This window comes from Urocitellus parryii, chromosome 5, assembly GCF_045843805.1.
Source record: "Urocitellus parryii isolate mUroPar1 chromosome 5, mUroPar1.hap1, whole genome shotgun sequence".
NCBI classification, from domain to species: domain Eukaryota; kingdom Metazoa; phylum Chordata; class Mammalia; order Rodentia; family Sciuridae; genus Urocitellus; species Urocitellus parryii.
In genome coordinates, this window is record NC_135535.1 from 176,317,121 (window position 1) to 176,336,401 (window position 19,281).

Here is a 19,281-nt window from a genome sequence, read left to right on the forward strand (position 1 = left end):
ATCCCCAGAACTTGGGGGGGAGGGCGAGGGGAGCAACAAATATATCACTTATAGTCACTTTGAAATGTTTTTAGAATTCTTTTCTTTTGACAAAAGTAATTGGTATATGATTAGAACATTTGAAAATATTTTTTTCATATATATATATATATATATATATATATATATATATATATATAAAGGTTATAAAGCTCTAAATTATGATTTCCAACTTATTTTAATGCACCTGTGTCAATTTAATTGAAATATTTACAGAATTGACACTTCGATTATTTCTGCCTTTTGGCTATTATGAAAAATATTATAATGAACATTGCCTTATAACTATTTTGTATGCACTGCAAGTAACAGTATTCACTGAATGACTTAGGGTATAGGAAATAAAAAGATCTGTGGCAGTATGTTTCCTGCTGTTAAAGGGGGACTCTTATCAGGAATCCAGGTGATCTAGCTGGATGCTTTTGGTTCTCTCCAATGTAGTTGCTCCATTGTGTATTCTTCACACTTTTTTCTTTCATGATCTTTTATGAATCATTTTGCCTGGGTCATCTGCTTTGTCGTTACTTTCAGTCAACACTTATTGAGGCTCCAATGAGCCTCAAAGAACTAAGGAGAAGCCCCTGTTAGATGTGACCTCCTGAAGAGGTGACCAAGGAACTCTGAAGTCTGAGCACTTAAAAAGTAGTTCCCAAGGCTAAAGGGTGACAGATTATAGCCCAGAGAACTAATCTCTTTCCAGATTACAGGTTCATTTACCCTTTGCTTGCCATAGAGAAAAGTACTTGTGATAGTGAGAATTGTTATCTACTTTAATTGAATACCTAATAATTTCTTTTTCCAAGTTGCTGTTGGACTGTGGTTTGGGAAATGGCAGTACTTCAGAGAGTGGCACAGAGTCTGTTGTGGCCCAGCACAGGATACTGATCTTCTGTCAGCTTAAAAGTATGCTTGATATAGTAGAACATGATCTGCTGAAACCTCACCTGCCCTCTGTCACTTATTTGAGATTGGATGGCAGCATACCTCCTGGTCAGAGGCATTCCATTGTTTCCCGGTAAGTGGCTCCCAAAACTCTGTTATTATAAATCACGGTATAGTAAATGCATTATTACATATTTGGAAGTTTGCCTTGTGAGGTATTTTCATTGGCTAAATGTCTGTGAATGTTTTTCCAATTATATAATTGAACCCAAATAAATCCTTTTTAAATACAAAAATATAGAAATACAGCAGTTCAATAAATGAAAAAGTATATTCATAAAGCACTCTGAAAAGCATGTAAGAAATTTAAGAAAACTACTTTCTCCTTTACATTTTTGGGAATTTAGGTGGGAGGAAGCAAAAAAGTGACTTAGCTAAATATCTGTTCTGATTCCTCTTGAAAGTTGGCCTATCCAGGAGGCAGAATTGGTGTGATCTGCTTCAAACATCTCAGTGATTGCCTTTTTTAAAATGCAGATTCCTAGGTTCTGTCCCAAGCCTGCTGACTTTGGGCATTTTGAACAAGTCTAAAAGATTATTAGGCACAATACAGTTAGAGACCCACGAGGGAGTTTTGGAGGCAGACAGACCCAGGTTTGACTCCTGATTATACTATTTAAACAGTGTTCCCAGTCCCTCTAAAATAGGAATAATGGCAATACCCTTTTAGATCTGTATTGTATTAACAATGTTAATAAAGTTGAAAGCTCATTGCTTGCTCATAATAAGAATGTAATGGTGGCTTGGTAATTGTTATTTTTAAATTTAGTGATATTAGATTCCTGGAAACTAATAGATGTCCTTTATCAATATCTTCTAGAACTAGTAAAATAGTAACAACCTCCCAAAGTCTTATCTTCTACCCTCCCTGAATGATATAATCTATTCCCCACACTTCTGTTCCAGGTTTTATCTTAATTATATTTAGTGTTGTATTTTTACAACTTAGTCTTTATCTTTTATAAAATATAATTTAGTTGGCCTTATTATATCTGTTTATGTAATTTCTGACCGTATAGAATGGACTAAAGATGTTATGTATATTAAAAGAGGATATTTTCAGGGCTGGAGTTGTGGCTCAGTAGCAGAGTGCTTGCCTTGCAAATGTGAGGCATTGGGTTCGAGCCTCAGCATCACCCAAAAATATTGTGTCCATCTATAACTAAACAATTTTTAAAAGAGGATATTTTCATCTCAGGTCATAGAAATATCCATGTGTTTTTAAAGCATTGTTTTCATTTGTGCTCTTTAATTTTTATTAAACCGTTTCTGTGATAAGAGCCTTAGTAAGAAAGGTACTAATTTTATTTTTTGATATCTGTACTTTTAGGTTTAACAATGATCCATCCATAGATGTTCTCTTACTTACGACTCATGTTGGTGGCCTGGGGCTTAACTTGACGGGCGCTGACACAGTGGTATTTGTGGAGCATGACTGGAATCCCATGCGAGATCTACAAGCTATGGACCGGGCCCATCGCATTGGGCAGGTAAATATTTTAGTTTCACATAAACATGTGTTAACTGGTACCCTGGGGAAAATACCCTACCACTACCACCCCTGCCACCTCCCCACCAAAAAAAAAAAGGGGGGGGAGGAGACTTGATTCAGGTTCAGGCTCTTACTCTGATATTAACAAGTTGTAGTCTTTGATAGTCGCTAAACTTGTGTGTAGTATCATTTCCTTATGTATTAAATGAGGTGCTTGGGGCTAAGAAAACCTGGGTCAGTGTCCCTCCCTAATATTCTATGGTTTTTGCATACATTGAACTCATGCAGCCAGACGAAAAATTCCAGTTCTAATTAGCATAATAGAAAGTACTTAGTACATGTGCATATACGAATGTGTAGCAATAAACCCCATCATTATGGACAACTATAATGCCCCAATAAAAAAATAATGGGAAGAAAAAAACAGAAGTGCTTAAGATTAGTCCCCTGACTTGGTAAACCGTAGAATTTATCAATGTGTGCTACAGTTGCTTAATTGTTTTTCTCATTCAGAAACGTGTGGTTAATGTTTACCGATTAATAACCAGAGGAACATTGGAAGAGAAAATAATGGGTTTGCAGAAATTCAAGATGAACATAGCTAATACCGTTATTAGCCAAGAGAATTCTAGTTTGCAGAGTATGGGAACTGATCAACTTCTTGATCTCTTTACTCTTGATAAGGTAGGAAACTTACACAATTTGTTTTGTGTTTAATGTATTCACAGGCTTCCTGGTTGTGAGGATAAATATATATATATATATGCAGTTAGGATACCTAAAGTAGATTCTCAATAAATAGTAGTCATTATTTTTATAGTAGATGATAAAATCAATACATCAGATAATAGTCCACAATCAAAAAGGTGCACCAGCTGGAAATACTAATCTCAGGATACAAAACTGATAGTATTGAATTTAAAAACCTTCAGAGCCGGGCATAGTGGTGCACGCCTGTAATCCCAGTGGCTCCGGAGGCTGAGATAGGAGGATCTAAAAAAGCCAGCCTCAGCAACAGCTAGGTGCTAAGCAACTCAATGAGACCTTGCTCTAAATACAAAATAGGGCTGGAGATGTGGCTCGGTGGTCAAGTGCCCCTGAGTACAATCCCCAGTATCAATAAACAAAAATAAAAAAACCTTCACAGGTTCAGAAAATCAGCTGCATACTCAATATAATTTGTGGTTAGAAATGACCTTTTATAAAGATGAAATTAAACTATAATAGCAGAATTATAGCATCCAAGCCTGAGAATATTCTGTATGTTAAACCACATGTGCAGTAGTGTCTCATTCTGGGTGCTACATTTTAGTGGTAACAAATTAGTCCCTGGTGGTCAGAATGGAGGAAAGCTCTTGAGTCATATCCTAGGAGTAAAGTTGAAAGAATGAAGGATATTTAACCTCAAGATACATGTATACCTATCTTCAAATAGTTCTTACTCTGTTTAAAAAAATTATTCACAAAGTTGAACTAGCCTCGGATATTCCAGGGAAATGAGCTATTGCCATAAAGGCCGCTTTGGAGGCAATTGGAAGAATTTACAAATGGACTATATATTAGAACATTTAATCTAGCACTGTTAAAACTCCTTCATCTAATTTTGTTATATTGGAGAATATCCTTGTTTCAGGAATATATGTGGATTCCTATCTAAAGATAAAGGGCAAGGAAAAAACTGGTGTTTAACTATGGATCTGACTAATACAGATAAGGGGCTGGGATCGGGGAGGATGACAAAATAAACAAAATTACTATACAATTCTTGATAATGCTGTTTCAAAATTTCTTCCTAAGTATAGACTAAAAAATGATAAAATTACTAGACCTGTGGGAAAATTGGATGGGCTATCTTTTGAAGTCATGTCTGAATAATGTTTCATTTTATGTTTCTGCCAATTTTTCTTAAGGATGGCAAAGCAGAAAAGGCTGATACCTCAACTTCTGGAAAAGCAAGTATGAAATCAATTCTTGAAAACCTGAGTGATCTTTGGGATCAAGAGCAATATGATTCAGAATACAGCCTTGAAAATTTTATGCATTCTCTTAAATAACTATCAAATATTGTAAATGCAATTGCTGCTAGTTCAGTTACATTTCTGCTGATATTCAGCAAAATTTCTAAGTTTATGGTGAACTTTTAACTCAACGTGTAAATAAATCTGAAGAATATCCAGCATAATGCTGGCTCTTGTTTCACTGGGGGGAACAAGTTATTCTCAAAATATTTGCACTGTATTAAATTTAAATGTTAATGTGAAACCGTTTAAATTTTACATGCTGAATAGCTGCAGAGCAGAGGAACCAAACAAGGTTTACATGTGCTACTGGGAGGTGTTCTTATAGGGCACAAGCCTCCTCTTTCTACACACTTTGTACAGGATGATATCCATGAGTACTTTCGTGTTCATGTACATTTTTCCTTTTACATAGAACTTGTTTTTATAACTGATTAAAGAATAGGGCTTTTTTGTACAAAAGCCTCAATGAGCCATAATTATAAGAATATAAAAATAACGGCTGTAATATTAGTCAATCTTGGAACATGAAAATGTTAGACAATGAATTGAACCAGGCCCTTGGTGAAAACCTTTATATATTTAATGCGGATGCATAGTGTTTTTCAAGTCTTTAACATCATTTTGTCAACTTTTAAAATATAATAACTATTCTAAATGCAGGTACTGGTATATTTAAGGCTACCATAACATCCTATTAAGAGGGTGTGTTTTGTTTTTTTAATTTATCTAATGGCTAGGCTATAGCCAGATTCAAAGAACATATGTACTCAATAGGTTTCAATCATATATATTATATATATATATATATATATATATATATATAATATATATATTTTGTAACTATGAACATATACAGTTTTCCAAAAGTAGATTTTACACTGTTTAAAATTCCAAAACCTATGGTGAAAAGACTGTTTATTATAGTAAAGCATGACAGAAGCAGCAAAGGGAGAGATACTTTCTTTATATACACAAACATACTCATATCTATATGCATAAATGTATCCTGCACCCAAAAGGTGCATGGTTTTGGCACTAAAATCATGTAGTTATACTGGGCAGCAATAATTGGGCATGAAACTGATTGTGTTATAAGAGTGAGCTCAATGGTGAGGGTGGGTATATGTATATAGATATGCATGTATGTATATAATTTTATAAATTCCACACATAAATTAATACATGCTTCTGTGTATACACATGTATGGGATATATTTGTGTGTGTATTTATATATATATATATATATATATATATATATATATATATATATATATATATGCAGGTAATAAACATCCCCAAGGTTTGTGGCTGGCCATACATATAGGCATCAGTTTAAAAACCATCAGACCTCAGCTGTACAATAACAAGTGTTTTGTTTAAAATTATTAAAAGTTATACTGTTCTGCAGCACTTAGACATGGACATCTGTCACATTTCAGTAGCTTTGGCAACCATACTGTAACATTAAACCTAGCATTCCACAAGAGAATAAATATAAGATTGAAATTGTAAAATATATGCAATTGTGTGTTATTTTTAGGAAATGATCATAAAAATAATTAATTCAGATCCATAGATTTATTTTATTTGTGGGGGGGGATACTGGGGATTGAATTCAGGGTCACTCAACCACTGAGCCACACCCCCAGCCCTGTTTAATATTTTATTTAGAGACAGGGTCTCACTGAGTTGCTCAGCACCTCACCATTGCTGAGGCTGGCCTTGAAATCCTGATCCTCCTGTGTTAGCCTCCTAAGCTTCTGGGATTACAGGCGTGCACCACCACACTAGGCAGTCAAGATCCACAGATTTTTTTTAAAAGCTCTATCTTCATTATTTGGGGGATTCATATTCAAAATTAGAAGACCAAAAAGAAACTTGTGACTTTATGTCAAATATCCTGTGTACTTGAGTTAAAACTTTGTTAATGATTTATTAGCTATTTCCATAAACCAGCTATTTAACATAGAAAATATCAATTGCTATGATCTAAGAATATGCAAGGAGCAATATCATTAAAGAGATAGTATATAAGGGACATAAGAATTCACACATAGTTAGTTTCCCCTGATTTAAAAGGTCAGATAGAACTAGAAGTCAGATATTTAGGTAGTTTAAAATTTTAAAGGTTTTTTTTTTTAATCTGAAAATATGTATGTGTAATTAGTAAAATGTTTCTAGAAGGATAGACAAGAAAATGACAATAGTCACTATCTCTTGAGTGGGAAATATCATAACCTTTTTTTTTCTCCCCTATTTTTGGTACTGGGTATTGAACCCAGGGGTGCTCTACCACTGATCTACATTCCCAGACCCTTTTTATTTTGAGACAGGGTCTCACTAAGTTGCTAAGGCTAGCCTCAAACTGCTAATCTTCCTGCCTCCCAAGTGGATGGGATTATAAGTGTGCACCACTGTGCCAGGCCTAGTATAACTTTTAACATTTTAAAAATCTTTTGAGTTGTAAAATATTGCATTACACATTTTATTTTTAAAACTAAAACTACTTTAGGGGCTGGGGATGTGGCTCAAGCAGTAGCGCGCTCGCCTGGCATGTGTGCGGCCCGGGTTCGATCCTCAGCACCACATACAAACAAAGATGTTGTGTCCGCCGAAAACTAAAAAAAAATAAATATTAAAAAAAAAAAACAAAACTAAAACTACTTTGTAAGAACTAAATATTTTTAAATGTCCCAGTCATGGTAGTACATCTTAAGAATAATGGAGGCTAGAGCTGGAGGTAGCTCAGTGACAGAGCACTTGGCAAGCAAGTGGAAGCCCTGGGTTTGGTCCCTAGCTGTAGGGGTTAGGGCAGGGCTGGGATAACAACAGAGATTCCAGGAAGTTTGAATTGAGTAATGAATGATATTTGCTGTCACTTTTGTGGCTATGATGAGATAGTTATGACTTTTAAATTGCGTGGATATGGGAAATAAAGCAAGTTTGATGGAATGTTGGTGCTATTTTAAGTTAGGTAATGGATTCATAGATATCCATTATACTGTTTCCACTTTTTTTTTTTTTTTTTTGGTATGTTATAGAAAACTTCAAACAGTTAAAATAATTAACTATAAATTCAGAGGTTCTTATCACTAATGTTTCCTGTAGGAAAATCTTAAAAATTTGGATTTGGGGTAAAATTTGTTTCTCATGTATATTTACACATTCATACAGTACATACACTTTTTATACAAACATTTCTCAAAGAAATCTTAGTCTTTCAACAGAGCTTATCATAATGATAACAGAGATGAAACTCTTTGATGTTGGGGCTGAACTGCTGTAGCCTTTATCCTTCTGGATGGCTTGAATAAGCTTATCCAAAAATAAATAATCCAGGGAATTTTCCAGGGAAGCTATTTGAGAATATAACCATTTAAAAGACAGAAGTAGAACTACAGAACACAGAAGTTACAGAAAAGTAACAAGCATATGTCTGTTCCAAATATTTAATCTGAATACAGTCTTCTACCTTCTATGGACCTCCTTAGTTTCCCAGAATATATGCAGGTTAGTGGAATCTTAAGTGAATCATGTTATCAAATAACACAGAACTTGGGCTGGGAGGTAGCTCAGTTGGCAGAGTGCTGCCCTCACATGCACAAAGTTCTGGGTTCAATCCTCAGCACCACATATTAAATAAATGTGTTTAAAATGATTTTTTAAAAAAATAACACAGAACTCAAATCAAAATAAAAACTTTAGTTATGTCTATTAATAGAAAATGTTTGCTGTTCACAAAAAGCAGTGTCAACAATCATCTCTAACAAGATAAAAATGACCTCCTGTTTCCAGAAAGGGTTTCTGTAAATCTCAGGTAATTTACATTCAAACCAAATTCTGTTGAATACAAGGGAAATAGGATCTCAGTCCCCACAGAGATGAGATTTAATCTCCATAAAAGCCACAAAGAGATCTTGTATTCAAATGGTACTAGAACAACTATCCTGAAACAGTCATCTGTGAAAAATTAGAATCCCAGGCCTATAAAACAGTTAGGTTTAATGTCTGGATTTATACTAAATGTATACTATAGGAACCACAGCTCAAAAAAATAAAGGCAATTCTGGCATCAGAAAAAAAAAATTATTTAGTACTAGGGATTGAACCCAGGGCCCCTCTGTCACTGAGTTACATCCCAGTCTCTTTCATTTTTCTTTCTTTTTGGGAGGAGGGGAACTCAGGTACTCAACCACTGAGCCACACCCCCAGCCCTATTTTGTATTTTATTTAGAGTCAGGGTCTCGCTGAGTTGCTTAGCACCTAACCATTGCTGAGGCAGACTTTGAACTTGTGATCCTCCAGAACCGCTGAGATTACAGGCATGTGCCACCGTGCCTGGCTCTTATTTTATAATTTTGAGACAGGATCTTGCTAAGTAGCTGAGGCCAGCTTTGATACTGCCTCAGCCTCCCAAGTCACTGATTACAAATGTGTACTTCCCCACCAGGCAAGTAGCAAAGATAAAACTTCCCTGTAGGGACAATTTCAGATAGGGTCCTATAGAATTTCCACAGCAGGAAAAGATACTCAGGTACACATCATATACTGGAGGAAGAGTTAGGAGATGCAAATAGAATAATTTGAAAGACCATAAAATGATTAGTGAAACATTACAAAAGATTGGTAGATTTGAAAAGGAACCAGTATATAAGAAATAAGTATGTAAATTAACACAGATAAGGAGAGTTTGTGAACTGGAATACTGATTTTAAAAAGTTACCTACAGTGTGATACAGTGATGAACTGGTAGAAAATATGGAAGAGCAGGCAGGCAGAAATCATGGAAGATAGAAAAAGAAAATCCAATACACAATAATCCATTAATGGGAAATGCAGAAGGAAATGAAGATATGGAAGAAGATATTTCGAGAAAGGATCTCATTAAGTTTGAGGCTGACCTTGAACTTGAGATCCTCCTACCTCAGCCTCCCTATTTCCCAGAAGGGTATGTGCCTTTGTGTTGAGCAAGCTCAAGTTTTAACCTGATGACACTAACACCTAATGAAGCTGCAGGGTAATTGGAACTTTCATATTGCTTTTTGGAATATAGAACAGTGTGTCCATCAGCTGATAAATGTTCAAACAGAACACGGAATGACCATAGAAAGGAATGAATGATAAAAAAGAACTGAAGTACTGACATGCTATAATGTGGATGAATCTTAAAAACGTTTTGCTAAGTGAGAGAAGTCATAGAAGATAACAAATACTATATTATTTCATTCATAAAACAATGTTCACAATAAATCGGGGTTCAGGGACACACACCTGTAATTCCAATGAGTTGGGAGACCAAGGCAGGAGGCCCCTATCTTAGCTTTTTTGCTGCTGTGACTAAAGGATCTGTCTAGAACAACTGTAGAAGAGGTAAAGTTTATTCGAGGGCTCACATTTTTAGAGGTCTTAGTCCATAGAAGGCCAGCTCCATTCCTTGGGTCTCAAGGTGAAGGCAGAACATCATGGCGGGAGAGGGTGGCAGAGTATGGTGATAAAGAAGTGGAGAGGGACTCCACTCTCCAGATACAAATATATACACCAAAGCCACACCCCAATTCCCACCTCCTCTAGCCACACCTTACCACTTTAGTTAATCCCATCCAAAATTAACTCACTGATTAGGCTAAGGCTATAACCCAATAATCCTCCAAACTTTGCATTGTCTCACATATGAACTTTGTGGGGGTCACCACATCTAAACTATAACAGATCCCAAGTTCAAGGCCAGCCTCAGCAACATAGGGAGACCCCCAGGATATTACTTGGTGGCAGAGCACCCCTGGGTTCAATCCCTAGTACTGCAAAAAGGAATATTAACAATTCTATGCCCACAAATTTAATAACTTAGATGAAACAGATCAGATCCTTGAAAGGCATCACCATACACTGAAACACAAGAAGAAATAGATCCTCTGAATAGGTGCATGTCTACTTGAAGAAACCATCGAAAATAACTCCAAACAGAAAGCACCAGACCCAGAGGATTTCACTGATGAATTCTACCAAGTGTGTGTGTGTGTGTGTGTGTGTGTGTTTTACAAGAGATCAAACCAGGGGTACCCTACAAGAAAGGAAAACTACAGACAAAATTTAGCTAATGTAGGTACAAAAAGTCCTCAATAGCAAATTAAGTTCAAAAGTGTATAACAAGATTTATACACCATGATCAGGTATGCAAGCCTGGTTTAAATTAGAAAATTAATAAATGTAGTAGTGTACACCTATAATCCCAACAGAGGATCACAAGTTCAAGGTCAGCCTGAGCAACTTAGTGAGACTGTCTCAAAATAAAAAATAAAAGACTAGGGATGAGGCTCACACGGGTTGAGTGTTCCTGGAGCAAAGTCAATTCAGTACAGAAAAGACAGTCTTTTCAACAAATGGTGCAGAGCTAGACATCTGCATGCAAAAAAAAAAAAAAAAAAAAAAACGAAAAAAAAAAATCTAGTCACATACCTTGTACTTTTCACAAAACCTAACTCAAAATTGGTCACATGGGGCCAGGGATGTGGCTCAGCAGTAGAGCACTCGCCTAGCACGTTCGAGATCCTGGGTTCGATCCTCAGCACAACATAAAAATAAATAAAGGTATTGTGTCCAGCTACAACTAAAAAATATATATATTAAAAAAAAATTTTGTCACATGGGGCTGAGGATGTGGCTCAAGTGGTAGTGTGCTGGCCTGGCATGCACAAGGCACTGGGTTCGATCCTCAGCACCACATAAAAATAAATAAAGATATTGTGTCCACCTAAAACAAAAAAATAAATATTAAAAAAAAGTGGTCACAGACCTAAGTGTAAAACACAAACTGTAACACTTCCAGAAAATAAACTAGAAGAAAATATAGATGACCTAGAGTTTAGTAAAGGCTTTTTAGATAAAACACCAAAGGCATCATCTTCAAGAAACTTGACAATAGGTGGGGCACACCTGTACTCCCAGCTACGTAGGAGACTGAGGCATGAAGAGTACAAATGGAAGGACAGCCTCAGCAATTTAGTGAGACCCTGTCTCAAAATAAAAAGGGCTAGGGATGTAGCTGAGTGGTAGAGCACTCTTGGGTCAATCCCCAGAACTCCTCCCTCAAATTTTTTTTTTAATAATTTTTAGTTGTAGATGGACACAATTCCTTTATTTAATTTTATGTGGTGTTAAGGATCGAACCCAGTGCCTCGCACATGCTAGGCAAGTGTTCTACCACTGAGCCACAACCTCAGCCCCCTCCCTCAAATTTAACAATAAGAAAACTAAACCTGATGTTAAAAATGGGCAAAAGATTTGAACAGACATCGAAGATACACAGATGGCAAATAAGCATACGAAACGATGTCCTACATCATATGTTAAAAGAATTGCAAGTTGAAACAAGAAGATAACCACTAAACACCTCTTGAAATGGTAAAAATCCAAAACACTGACAATCCCAAATGCTGAAAAGGATATAGAGCAAGAGGAACTCATTGCCATTAGGAATGAAATTATAATATGCAGCCACTTTGGAAGAGAGTTGGGCAGTTTCTTACAAAGCTGGGCTGGGGATGTGGCTCAGTGAAAGTCCTGGGTTCCATGCCCAGCACATATATAAGCAATATATAATTCTACTGCACAATTCAACAGTCGTGCTCATAGATCTCATCCAAGTGAAAACAATTTCCACACAGAAACCTGCACATGTATATTTACAGCAGCTTTATTCATGAATGCTCAAAACAGGAAGCAGCCAGGATATACTTCAAACAAATTGAAAAAAAATCCATACCAATAATGGAATATTATTCAGTGATAAAAAGAGATGAGCTATGAAGCAAGGAAAAGACATGAGAACCCCTAAATGCAGATTGCTGGGTAAAAGGCCGAAAAACCTACCTACTATCTGATTCCAAATAGATGACATTTGGGAAAACAGGACTACAGACAGTAAAGAATCAGTGGTTGCCAGTGGTTCAGGAAACAGGGAGGGAATCACAAGCTGGAGCACATGCAGTTTTTAGGGCAGTTAAATTTGTCTGATACTAAAATGGTGGTTACCCAACATCATGCATTTGTCAAAACATAAAAAGGAGCCACACACTGTGGTGCACATGTTTATAACCCCAGCGACTCAGGAGGCTGAGGCTGAGGCTGGAGAATCACAAGTTTGAAGTCAGCACAGCCACTTAGTGTAACCCTGTCTCAAAATAAAAGTGGCTGGCGTTGTAGCTTGATGGTAAAGCACCCCTAGTTTGATCCCCAGTACCACATATACACACATAAACCATGGGCTTTAGAATGGGTCAATGACAGAATTGCTCAATTACAACAAATGTAAGGGAAACTGAGGGAGGGGTGTTGATAGGCTATATGGGAGCTCTACTATCTGATCAATTCTGTACTGAGTAATTTGAAATTGCTCTATAAAGTGGTTTAAAAATAGCCATGTTAAAAAGTCCAATTAGAAAAAAAAGATATTTCACTGAAGAGGATATACAAATGGCAAATGTGCACATGAAGAAAGGTTCAACATTAGCCATTAGGGAGATCAAATTATAGGCACAACAGGACAATACTGGCTAAAATGAAAAGTAGTGGCAATACTAAAGGTTCAAGAAGATTTTGAGAAGTTGGATCACTCATACATTTTGGTGGATATGTAAGTGGTACACCTGCTCTATAAAAGTGGTTTGTAGTTTAAAAACAAAACATGAAGGCTGGGGATGTAGCTCAGAGGTAGAACATTTGCCTAGCATTCATGAGACCCTGGGTTCAATCCTCAGTACCCAAAATAACAACAACAAAACTAAACAAGAATTTACCATATGACCCTTCAGTTGCATTTATGGGCATTTATCCCACAAAAAATGAAGACAACCTGTACATGAATTATTTACAGTAGCTTCATTTGTTAAAGCACAAAACTAGAAACTCTCCAAATATATAACTTTCAAGTTAAGTAGACTGGTGTGTCCAGACCATAGACTACTACTTGGTAATTAAAATGGAATGAACTATTGATAAAACAGCCCAGATGAATCTGCAGAGACTGAAGCAGTCCCCAGAAGTTAAATAATTTATACATTCCCATTTATATAATATTCTTGAAATAATGTTATAGAAGTGGAGAACAAATTAGTGGATGCCAGGGGCTGAGGGTGGCAGGAGCAGAGGGAAGTGGGTGTGACTATAACCAGGCAGGCAACATGATTTTCCTAGAGATGGAAATATTCTGGGACTTGAATGTATCAATGTTAGTATTTTAGTTGTGATACTATTATACAGTTTTGCAAGATTCTAGGAGGAAACTGTGTAAAGAATATGTGGGATCTAAATTCTGATAATAAATGTGAATTTATAGTTATTCCAGAATTAAAACAAATAGTTTAATGTAAAAAAAAAAAAACAGACTATATTGTGAATGTGAGGCCAGTAGGTATTAGATGTTAAACAAAACTTGTCAGGCAAATCAACACAGGCTCTCCTTCTGTGAGTGATGGGCTACCTGTGCTTGGGGATCCTGGCTCTGCAATCAACTTCAGAGATTAATGGATGGATTTGTTTTTGTACTTCATTCCTTCCCCCCAAAATGACTATATTTTTCCCCAAAAACTCCTCCTGAATGTTTAGGCTTAAGGAAGAGTAAAAGGGAGATGGAAGGAGGGGAAGATGAGGAGCAGGAATGTTGAGGTTTGGCTGTTGGGGAAGTCCACCAGTTTGGATGGGTAACTGGTAGCAATGACATCCAGAAAGGAACTTTGGTTACTTATGAGTGTGAAAAGTGAATTTGACAGAGACTGCCTGGGGAAAAAATTCCAGTTAACCCAAGTACCAGCTCCTGCTCTTTGTTTTGAAAACTCTATTGAAACTTACAGAAAATTAGATCAGTGTGCATCAATATATTTTCCCAAAATAAACACAACTGTATATCCAAAACCCAAATCAAGAGTCAGCAGTATCAGCCACCTTGTGTTTACATCCCCATCCATTTGTATATATGGCATCATATGAACTCTCTTGTGGCTCTTGGTGGGTGCAGTGCTGAGGATCAACCAAGGGCCTCACCTATGCTAAGCACATGCTGTGCTCCTGAGCTACATCCCAGCCCTCTCTAGCTTGTTTTGATCAACATTAATTTGTGAGGTCTTTCTGTAATGTTGCATATACTCATTGATCTTCATTCTTGCTGTTTATAGCATTCCATTTGCAGATATAATTTATCCACTCTAATATTGCAGGGCATTTGGATAGCTTCCAGTTTGAGGCTATTTGAAAGGTAGTTCTGTGATTATTCTTGTATATGTCTCTTGAACATATTTTGTATTTCTGTAGGTCATATACCTATAAAACAAGCTGGATCTCAGTATGTACACATGGCCAACTTTTGTAGAAATTTTCCAAAATGGCTGTGCACTTTACATTCTTATGGGTACTTATCTAGATCTTCCCTTATACATGGTATTTTTAGTCTTTTAAGTTTTCGTCATTATATAGTGGATGTGTGTTGGAATTGTGTTTTGGTTTTAATGATGGGTAACAAAAGTGAGAGGGTCCTGTCTTTTGGAAAGAGAACAGGCACATAAGACAGCTCCTTGCTCCTTCTAGGGACTGAGACTTGCCAAAGGACTTTTTATTCCATTTACAGAAAGGCATTTGGTTTAGGTATGTAATGAAGGTGACAAGTCAAAATGTTCCCTTAAACAGTTTAACCCAAGCCACTCTAACCAAAGGTTTGACCAGTAAAACAGCAAAAAGGAACATGACTTGGACTGTCCAGACAGTGCCCAAATTCAGAGTTGCCTTCCCCTGATACCACTGTGTAACTGGAGAGAATAAGGACAGCTTTCAATTATCCATTCCATGAACAGGGATACTCCAGCCAGTTATCTGTGAGTATCCACTCAGACCCCCAGACTTGATAGGATTGTTTTAGACTGAAGACATTTGAAATTCTACAGATGCAAAAAGCAGCTTTTTCAGAGTTTTGTTTCTTCAGAGGCAAAAACTTCCAGGAGTGAGCCTGCCACACACACGTCCCCTCTCTGGGGAGTTTTACTGGCCAGAAAATAAAATGGAGATCTCAGTCACCTGAATACACAAAATTACAAACTTTGCTGCCTCCTGTTTATCCTCCTAAGAACCATTTTTTCCTGAAGAAACTTTTGTTTGTTTATGGTACCAGGGCTTGAACTCAGGGACACTCAACCACTGAGCCACATCTCAGCCCCTGATCTTTTATTTATTTATTTATTTATTTTAGAGACAATATTTTACTTAGCACCTTGCTTTTTTGCTGAGGCTGGTTTTGAATTCATGATTCTCCTGCCTCAGCCTCTGGAGCCAATGGGATTACAGGTGTGAGCCACCTCCCCAGCCTTCACCCTCTTCTTCCTGATTTGGTTATAGATACATAAACCCCTATCTCTAATTATCAAGAAATCCACTTTTTTGCATAGTTCTGTAGTCATAATGGAAAAGTTAACATCATATCTTCTATTAATCTTTTAGTTAATTCACAAACCTCCAAACACATAACCTTAGTTGGTGGAGGAAAAGATTGTTCCCCCCAGCAATTGTTTGAACTTCAATAGGACACATCAATTTGAGCCATTACTCCATCAATAACCTGTTTAGTTGCATTGTGTTAGTCAAGACACGGAGTGCTTATGTTAATATTATTTCACTGGAAAGCTATCTAAATACAGACAGTGCCCAAATTCAGAATTGGGCACTAAGTCCCCGTTTTAAAGCTGAGTGTTCATGGGTGTTTACTGGTGATTCCTTTTCGTGAAGCAGGTGCCTCAGACACAACCTCCAGTCTTCACAACAGTCAGGCCTGTGCTACGCATCTCCACATCTCCTGCTCCGTTACGGGGTGTTTAGCGTTTAGCAAGGAATGATTCAAACCTCACACACAAGGAACATGAAGACTATACAGACTAATTTTCACCCCTAGAAATAAGCTGCCCCTCCCAAAGTCACCTTCAGTGACCCACTCTTCCCGCCAGGAATGGGTCCTTCAGACCCACTCTGAAAATGGGATTCCATTTGTAGCTTTGATGTATTTTTTTTTAAAAATCAGACTCAACAGGGGATGGAATATAACATGTCACTCCCTTTTGCGGGGAGGGTGGGCAGAAGGGATACAGAATTACAGTGGCTGTAAGAACCCTGGGTTCCCCATGAACCCTCGGGGCGCTGCTCTCTGCAGGTGGAAGCCTGTGCTGAATTAAGCAACCTCCGAAGAGGCGCGGAGGAGCGACTCTAGCTAGCGTGGGGTCTCCAAGTTGACCTTCAGGCCAGGTGACCCAGAGGGGTGAGCTTACCTGCAGGGCTGCGGCGAGGAGCCAGCGGCCGCCACCACACGCCCGGGCCGCCTGGGAGGTGGGGAGGGAGCAGAGCGTGGGGCGCGCACTGGGTACCCGCTGCAGAAAGGGGTGCAGTGCCGAGGATTGGGCCGGGGAGGGGTGAGAAGGAGCCCGAGACCCACCCGGGCCACCCCGCGCGGACGCCCCCTCCGGCTATAACCCGGGCGGCTCTACTGACTGCGGGGACTGGGCGGGGCGTCCGCGGCGCGGCAGGTGCTGGGCTCCGTGCGCGGCCCGCAGAGAGCCCAGGCGCCCACGGAGCGGTTGTCACAGTCTGGGAATTTACAAATACCTGTGCCCAGACCCCTCCCTAACCCAACCGTGGGATGGGACGTGGTAGCAACTGGTTCAGAAGGGATTCGTTTCCGCAGCCACCTGTTATCCATTTTCTTAAAGGTTCAGTACCTAGGAGAGAGCGCCCCAGCACGTCGAAAGCGAGCAGGGATTTTTTAAAAGATTAATTTTCTGAAAATAAATAAAAATCGGAGAGCCTGGTGTAATTGCAAAAAAAAAAAGTGTCAATATTTACCTTTTCATTAAAATTTCTGATTGTAATTTCAAAAATTGATTTCATGTGGCAAAGTGCTGGAAATTTAAAATCGGGATAGGACTGTAGCTCACGGGTAGTTGCGAATTTAACAAGGCGGCCTGGGTTCAATCCCCAGCACGAGAGAGGAGAAAGAAAGGGAGAGAAACAAAACAAAAACCCCAACTGCACCTCTAAAAACCTGGAATACATGTTCACAAGAGTCTGTTTCAAATATACTTGTGTATTTTTAAAAATGAGTGTTATTTGCATAACATTCGCTGTACTGAATGTGCTGTAAAGGGATTTTTTTAAAAAGGTTAATCAAGAGAATTGGAATGTTCCCAGATACAAAACAAATACAACAATCTTATTCCTTCGCAAAGGATGACAAGTATCAGTACTTCATACAACTAGATTTAATAAGTTGTTATTACAGAAAAAAAAGAAGTCCAAACTACAAAGTTTAAGCAGTTGTAAGCAATAGCTGCATTGAGCTCCATGTTTAGTCACAGTACTGTAGTTCCATACAAGCAATATTAGTCCAAGCCCCAAAGGCAGAAGCTGAGTAAGGGTTACTAGCAAAAAACAATCTAAGAGAACAGGTAATAAAAGATACAATACATTTAAAATTAGTTAGTTGAAAAACAAATACAGAGATCTTAGCTGTGAACACTCTAAAAGTATGTCCATTATTTTGACAGCAAAAATACAAATACCTAATACTTTATACCCCAACAGAACTATATCCAGGAAAGAAAAAGAGAAGTTATCCTGTTTTTAGCACCCAAGTTTTCTACTTGTTGCAATTAACTTCATCATACAAATTTAAACATCCCTGAATCACAGATCCATTCTTGACCCATTTTGGGGTATAGAGTAAAGTCAACAGCATTAATTATAAAATACTCTGTGGTAAGATGGAACACTATTGCAGCTGAGATAGAGAAGTTTGGTTATAATAAAAGAAAAAAGAAAAAAAGAAATATTAGCTGTCATACCATACAAATTAGTGAAAAAGCAACAATCCATACAAATACTCCAGTTGTAACAAAAGATACTTTTTTCACTAATCTGTGACTAATCTTTCATTCAAACCTTGCAAGTAGAGATGTCACAATACTCAAATATTTAGGTAGGAGCTTTACCCAGTTAAATACCATTTTGTTGCTAATATAATAGATAAAATGAAAACTAGCAGATATTTGCTAATTGCATAAATGCAGTACATTCTGCATTAGCCCATGCCTCACTAACAAGCTATAAAACACAAGATATAGGCAGAAATCTAAGCATAATCTTTATACCACTAAACAAGAAGTTTTCCAATTTCTTTTCTTCTGTTCCTAATCATTTATTTGTAGTTAATGTAAAATTCCAACCAGTAGTACCCAATTTGAGTTAAAATTTTACATCACAACTTGATCTAATCTATATATTATTTACAAAACTGAATACACAGAGCGTACCCAAGAGCCGACTCTGGACACACGTTTCTCCGAGTTATTGATTAACCTCCGCTCCGTAGCCACGGAGCTGGAAGAGGCCACCAACAACTAGTAGAAACACACCATCCATCTAGAGCAAGTCATTGGATGTTCCGTTTACGCAACACCAGTTTTGCAGTTGTATTTTTTTGTTTTGCTTTTAGTTTTGCTTTAACTTTAGGTGCCATTGCAACGACGTGCTGTCTTAACAGCACAGCTTCCCGGTGAGGTGGGTGTTGGAAAAGCAGCAGCAGGAGGGCAGACAGATCATGCACGGGGTGACCCGGTGTGTGGCCGCAATAAAGGGCAAAGGGGCACCATAACAGGAGCAGGCAGGGGTGTGAAAGAAGATGCGGACTGACACGCACAACGTCCACGTACAGTGGTGACGACTGAGTGTGCTTCCAGCCACCCTGTGTGGAGGGAAGAGAC

At 37.9% G+C, this 19,281-nt stretch overlaps 1 protein-coding gene across 1 annotated transcript in view; it reads left to right on the forward strand.

Moving 5' to 3' along the window:
- Btaf1 (B-TFIID TATA-box binding protein associated factor 1) overlaps positions 1–5,258 on the forward strand; it is a 92,597-nt gene extending 87,339 nt beyond the window's left edge. Inside the window, exons 35-38 of the mRNA XM_026397385.2 lie at positions 843–1,054; positions 2,312–2,471; positions 2,987–3,157; positions 4,384–5,258. Coding sequence (XP_026253170.2) covers positions 843–1,054; positions 2,312–2,471; positions 2,987–3,157; positions 4,384–4,527 — 687 coding nt within the window. The 3' untranslated portion in view covers positions 4,528–5,258. The remainder of the gene's footprint in view (positions 1–842; positions 1,055–2,311; positions 2,472–2,986; positions 3,158–4,383) is intronic.
- Positions 5,259–19,281: the final 14,023 nt, after the last annotated feature.